At 37.4% G+C, this 6000-nt stretch overlaps 1 protein-coding gene across 1 annotated transcript in view; it reads right to left on the bottom strand.

Moving 5' to 3' along the window:
- The window catches only part of COL17A1 (collagen type XVII alpha 1 chain), a 98433-nt gene that overhangs the window by 19586 nt on the left and 72847 nt on the right, over positions 1-6000 (bottom strand). The window contains 4 exon segments of the mRNA XM_042458495.1: positions 683-820; positions 1727-1816; positions 3134-3265; positions 5142-5255. Of these exon segments, the coding sequence (XP_042314429.1) occupies positions 683-820; positions 1727-1816; positions 3134-3265; positions 5142-5255 (474 nt within the window).

Here is a 6000-nt window from a genome sequence, read left to right as displayed (position 1 = left end):
TATTATTATTATTATTATTATTATTATTATTATTATTATTATTAATCTTAGAAATGAGTTAATTAAGGAATGATTCAACCCTACGTAAACTCTCAGGATGGTGTGTGTGAAGTGCTCACAGAGTTTCCACATGACGCCTTTACTGTGCAATCATCCTGCCGCATTCTTGGAATTTTACATGGGCAGAGGTGTCCAAGTAACACACCACCCCAGCTGGTTTCTCACAGTTTCTTCCAGCTTCTTCTCCTCACAGAAAATCCATTAAGGAGGGCAAGATAAAATAATTGCACTATGTCTTTAAATTTAGTAGTGCCTGGCAGCATCCATCTGAGCACCCTAAACCTTTGGCAGTGGTATATTTGAGTTTGGCCTTTCTTGTGGAAACAATATCTTAGATTCTTTGTTTTATGTACTTCTTATGTAGAAGTTTAGACAACTTGACAGTTAGGGGTGTTTAAAAATACAGATTGTTCTAATTTTTATCACTGACAGAAGCCAGAGTTATTATGCATTTACGGCATGTTTTGTCTAGTTTTTTCCAGGTTGCTTCTCAAGAGCTGTAATAATTTTTGCAAAATTCCTTCTGAGACTATATCCAATTAGTGTGCTGAGGACATGAATCTGATGAGCATGACAGCTATGCAGAACTGTAGGAATGATTAAAAAAAATTGGAGCCAGTACTTGTCATATAGTTGATAACACGTCTTGCCATTTCATCATAGTCCAACGATACAGATAAGCCATCTCCTCCCAGTCCAGGTGGCCCAGGGGGACCTGGGGGACCTTGGGGTCCAATAAGATATGGCCGAATTTCATCTCCTAAAAAATAAAATAAATCAATTTTCTATTTGTTGGTTATTACAGATGTACAAGAAAGTTAATGACTGGAAATGGCAGTGTTCTGAGCCACAGTAGCTCAAAGCCAGAGAATTCTACTCACTTCCTCACTCCAAAGCAATTCTGTCATATTTAGCCACTTTTTTAGCTGTCAGAAACGCCTTCTGCACTGAACCTAGTTTGCCATGCTTACTGATTGTTGTGTTGGTACTAAGTACAACAGTTCAGCTACAATTTCAGCTGCATATAGAAACTTCCTATCTCATCTTTCTGTCAAAATTACAAGAATATGAAAGATTAAGCCACTGTCTAAAATAGGGGTAGGAGATGTATGCTTCTGCCCCTTCTAAGGATGCTGAGAATTGCAATTTAACAACATCTGGAGGGCTACACATTCCTCATCCCTGTCCTAGATCTTCCAGCCAGAATTTTTGTGATGTAGATATATGCTTTGTAGAACCATCACAAAGGATACAGCATAATTGAAATATAAATGTAAATAGTTTAATATGTCTGAAGCTATTCTGCAATGTTATATTTTTATACTTTGCAATGTTAATATTTTCTAATTATGAAAGGAGCAAACAACCAGGAAATGTAGGCATGACCAATGGCAGCCAAAAATTACTGAAATTATCCATTTATTCTTAATTGTTTAGAACGTGCAATGGATGGAAATGGAGTAGATAAAACTTGTTTCCCCTGGTTGTTGATAATCCTTGTACTTTTCTTTACACTCACTGACCATCACGTTTGGTAGTGGGACCAGATTTACTTATTGTTCAACAGCATTGACAATAGTCCTAACCTATAGGTATACATTTTCCTCATATCTCTATAAGCATATGGTACTTATTCTTTGCAGTCCTTTGGATTGTAGCTACTTACTCTGCAGCATGGCAAGAAGATCTTCATAAGAAAATGTTGTTGAGGAGGAAGAGATAGAAGAGGAAGACATACCAAATGAAGAACCTGAAGCTAGGAAGGGAGAAAGGGACAAAAACATATCACATAAGTACAGAGAAATTTGAAGATTGATAGGAAAATTCTCAATGTACTAAAAGAAGAAATTTAACAATAGTGGAGGGAAGCTACTTAAAATCATGGATAGAGACAATCTGATCAGATTAATACCATGATTCTCAACATTGAAAATACTTGCTCTAAGAACATGGTGATAAGTATGTATGAATAATCAGTGGCACTGGGATGTACTTCTTTTGGAAGTGTTTGTAATCACCACTGCAAAAGATTTAACATTCCACCCAACAACATGACTCTTCTGGGGTAATCACAACATACTGTAGATTGGGATCTAATGGTCCATAACTATGTGGTTTGTCATACATCTGCAAAGGTTTCTGGTTAAATTGTTCAACAACAAAAAGCCATACACATGCCAAATTAAAATTAGGCTGCTGAAGAGAAGAAGGTTTATTTTAAAATTATGATTGGATTTGTTTAAACCACAGTTCCCAGGATTCCCTAGCACTGAGCCAGAGCAGTTAAAGCAGTGTAAAACTGGATTATTTCTGCAGTGTATTTTGGATTTAAGACACATATGGCCACTGAATCTCAAAAAGGGAAAACAGTGCAATTCAGCAAAAATGAATTGCTATGCAAGTTTCATAGAGATTTGCATAACTGAAGGGTGCAATTGAAACACTTCACACTACAATTCAATATATGTTAACTTTCCTTGGAAAGCGTTTCCACTGAATTTAGTAGGACTTCAGTATGCATTAACATGTGTAGGATCACATGCTGCACATTTCATCTGTTTCAATAGGGTTTATTCTAGATGAACATGATTTCATTGGCATGTGGTTTTGTCACACAGAATAGCTCAGAAGGGTGTCCTTTGTATACTGAAATTTGCTTTAATTCAACATATTTGCATAAAGAGCTAGGGTAGCTCAGAATTTGGGAACAGGGAAACAGAAGTGCTAAAGAACTTGGAAGGCTATTAAAATGTGGTGAAGATGCAAATGGAAGCCCAGGTGAAAACCAATACCAGGCCAAGGTATCAGAAACCCTTTTCTGTTATGGAATGAGACAACCAGAATCAGAATTTTTAAGATGATGCCCTATCTCTCCGTGCACCTCTGCCATCCAAAAAGGACCATTTGTTGGGCTACAGATAACAGAAAAAGTGGCAGTGTCCAAGACACTAATATATTTCTGACAAAGAAGACAGGAATAAATTCTGTTCTTATTTGTATTACAATTGCATATGTAAAAATGAAGACTAAATGGCAGATATGCAAGCTTGGTACATAAAAACATAGTGCTTACCAGTCATATAATTCATAACACGGCGGGCCAATTCATCATAATCCAAGGATGCACCACCAATGGTGATTCCTGGAGGTCCTGGAGGACCAGGTGGACCTTGGGGTCCAATGAGATAGCGTCCAACAGTGTCACCTAATGAAGCAGAAGAATAAAGTAAAACACAACAGAATTTGAGGAGTATTGTTATTTTATGTTTTGGAGTTCTCTTCTGTAATTTGTTGGTTCCATCAGGGTCATCTTGGGAATGTATTCTTGATTATTTCTTTTTTCTTTGCAGATCATGAAATGCCCTTCCTATCATTCAGAAAAACTCTGGGTAGGATGATTTGAAATCCAGAGTGGCAATCATGTAGAGTCTACCTTTTTGTTTAATGCTTAGCTTACATGAGATATATGCATTGGTCAACTTTTCCAAATATAGTGCTTTGCAGAAATTCTTGAATTACAACTCATATCATCCCTGATGCTAAATTGTACTGAGTAAAGCTGGTGGGAGTTGTAATCTAAAACATCTAGAGGGCACCACATTGGAGAAGGCTTGTTCTCTCCCTCTCTGGGCAAGAAATGGACCTGGACCAATTGACTAGTCACACCTTTCTAGTTATCTTAGTTGAAGACATTATCTGGAACTTTTCTAAACTTAATGAATGTGATAGTGTCTTGTACGGTAAAAACACCTTCAGGAAGCTCTTTTAGATATTAGAAAAACAATAATAAATATTAGAAAAGCTCTTATCAGCAATACAGTATTCAAGTTACTTGGCGTGACACTTCTGGACTGCCACTTGCAGGTATGTTGTTGAACACCATGCATAAAAGGAGGCAATTTAGCATTAAACATGAATAAAACAGCCTCCAGCGTAAAGTAGTAAAGAGCACAGAGGTAATAGTAAGAAAAGTCCTTCATTGGGCATTCCACAAAATTAGTTACTTCTGAATGTGTGCACTGAAGGTCAGAATTTATCTGGATGTCTGTACATATATAGTTCGTTAAATTAATGGATAATGATCCACAATATTTAAAAAAAATCATTTGAAAATATCTCTGTATTTTATTCAGAATTATATATGCATCTCAAGATACAATGGGCAGGGAAACAGAGAAAGCCTTGACATGAAAGATTTTGACAGTCAAGGCAATAACCTAATAGCCAATTAAACTAAAAATATATTACCAGAGGCAGTCATGCTTTAAAACTGACACCAAAAACCCATGATTTTCTCTGTTTAAAGTGTCCAATGGAGAATGAAGGACTTGATAACAATCTTAATTTGTGAGAGCTTGTCTGTGGCTTGGATATTTAAGACTAATTAAGAGTCAGTTGTCACAGTGCTCAGAATGAGGTGCTGATGGAAATGGCAAAATTCTTAAACCTCCTCAGACTGCAGCTATTGGGTCAAATTTCTGGATTATTTTTCTTGTAAAAAACTCTTTATAACTACAACGTTATAGATAGGCTTTTTTGCTGCATGCAGGGAGTTTTTCTTTTGGGAGACCATTCTAAAATAAAATCCCCCATCACTTGCTTTACTTGATAGAGTGTACTAAAGACATTTGAGAAACGATACTATCTAGAATTCTGTCACTTCAGTCTGTCACCCTAATATACATGGTGCATAAATTAGATCCTACCCAATATGATCAGAAGGTGAATAAATTGTAGGATGCTCTAGACCTTCTCCTATTGTCCCAGGGGCATCTTCAGTTAATATTGCCACAAGGCAGCACAATACAGTCCATGGTCCAAAACACACTGCAGAAATAATCCAGTTTGAGACCGGTTTAATTGCCCTGGCTCAATGCTAGGAAATCCTGGTTTATTGTGGAACCAGATATCTTTGACAGAGAAGGCTAAATGACTCATAAAACTACATTTTCCAGAATTCTCTAGCATTGAGCTAGGGCAGTTAAAGTGGTCTCAAACTGGATTATTTCTGCAGTGTGTTTCGACCCAAGACAAGAACATGGCCGGGATCTTGTGAAAGAAGGGTCTTTCTGTGTACTTACTCTGCAGGTACTCGGAGATGTACTGCTGAACCTCTCTCATTGAGCTAATTCCTGAGCCTGGTGGTCCGGGAGGGCCTGGGGGACCAGGAGGGCCTTGAGAAGTTCTTGATCCTGCTGTAGAGGTAAAATTGGTTTTATTACTACCAGAACTAGGCACAAGCAGATAAAACAAGAACCCTTTCATTTCATAAAATGAAACATACGGACACTCAGTGTGGGAACAGTGTCTTAAAAAGAGAAGAAAGGACTCTTGTGATGCCTTTATGACTAACAGATTTATTTTTGCATGAACTTTCATGGATTACAATCTACTTCCTCAGAAGCCTGGGGTGGAATCTTCAAGTGTCAGGTATATATGAACTGTTACATAGTTATAACATGAACGATAGGAGAAAGACTCTTATAGAGAGACCGCTGGAAATGTTTCTTTGGCTCTGTGTTTGTGTTTGTGTGTGTGAAAGAGAGAGACTTTTTCCCTCGGGGCTTCTTCCTGCCCACTGATTTTTCCCTGCCAATACTTCTCCTCAGCCCCTGCAAACAATGCTGCTATCTGGCATATTCAGGATATAGATTTGCCAGTATAATGTGTAATTGTGTCCTTATATGATCCCTCATTTTCATTCACACCTGATCTTCAAACAAGATCCCTACTGGCATAATAAGGGATGTTTTTGATGAGACTTACAATCACTCCCTTCACACATGGGATCCCCTAATCAATTTGTGCAAGAACTACACAGAACTCTAGAAATATTTTGGAGCATTTTATTAAAATGCTGAATAAGTGATTCAAAAAGACACATGGGTATACACTGATTACATTTTTGTAAATGAGTCATCTGTCTGTGTACTCTTCCAT

The sequence above is a fragment of the Sceloporus undulatus genome, chromosome 3 (genome assembly GCF_019175285.1).
Source record: "Sceloporus undulatus isolate JIND9_A2432 ecotype Alabama chromosome 3, SceUnd_v1.1, whole genome shotgun sequence".
In the NCBI taxonomy this organism is placed as follows: Eukaryota; Metazoa; Chordata; class Lepidosauria; order Squamata; family Phrynosomatidae; genus Sceloporus; species Sceloporus undulatus.
Note: the sequence above shows the minus strand (reverse complement) of the source record. Positions and strands in the feature narration are given on the sequence as shown.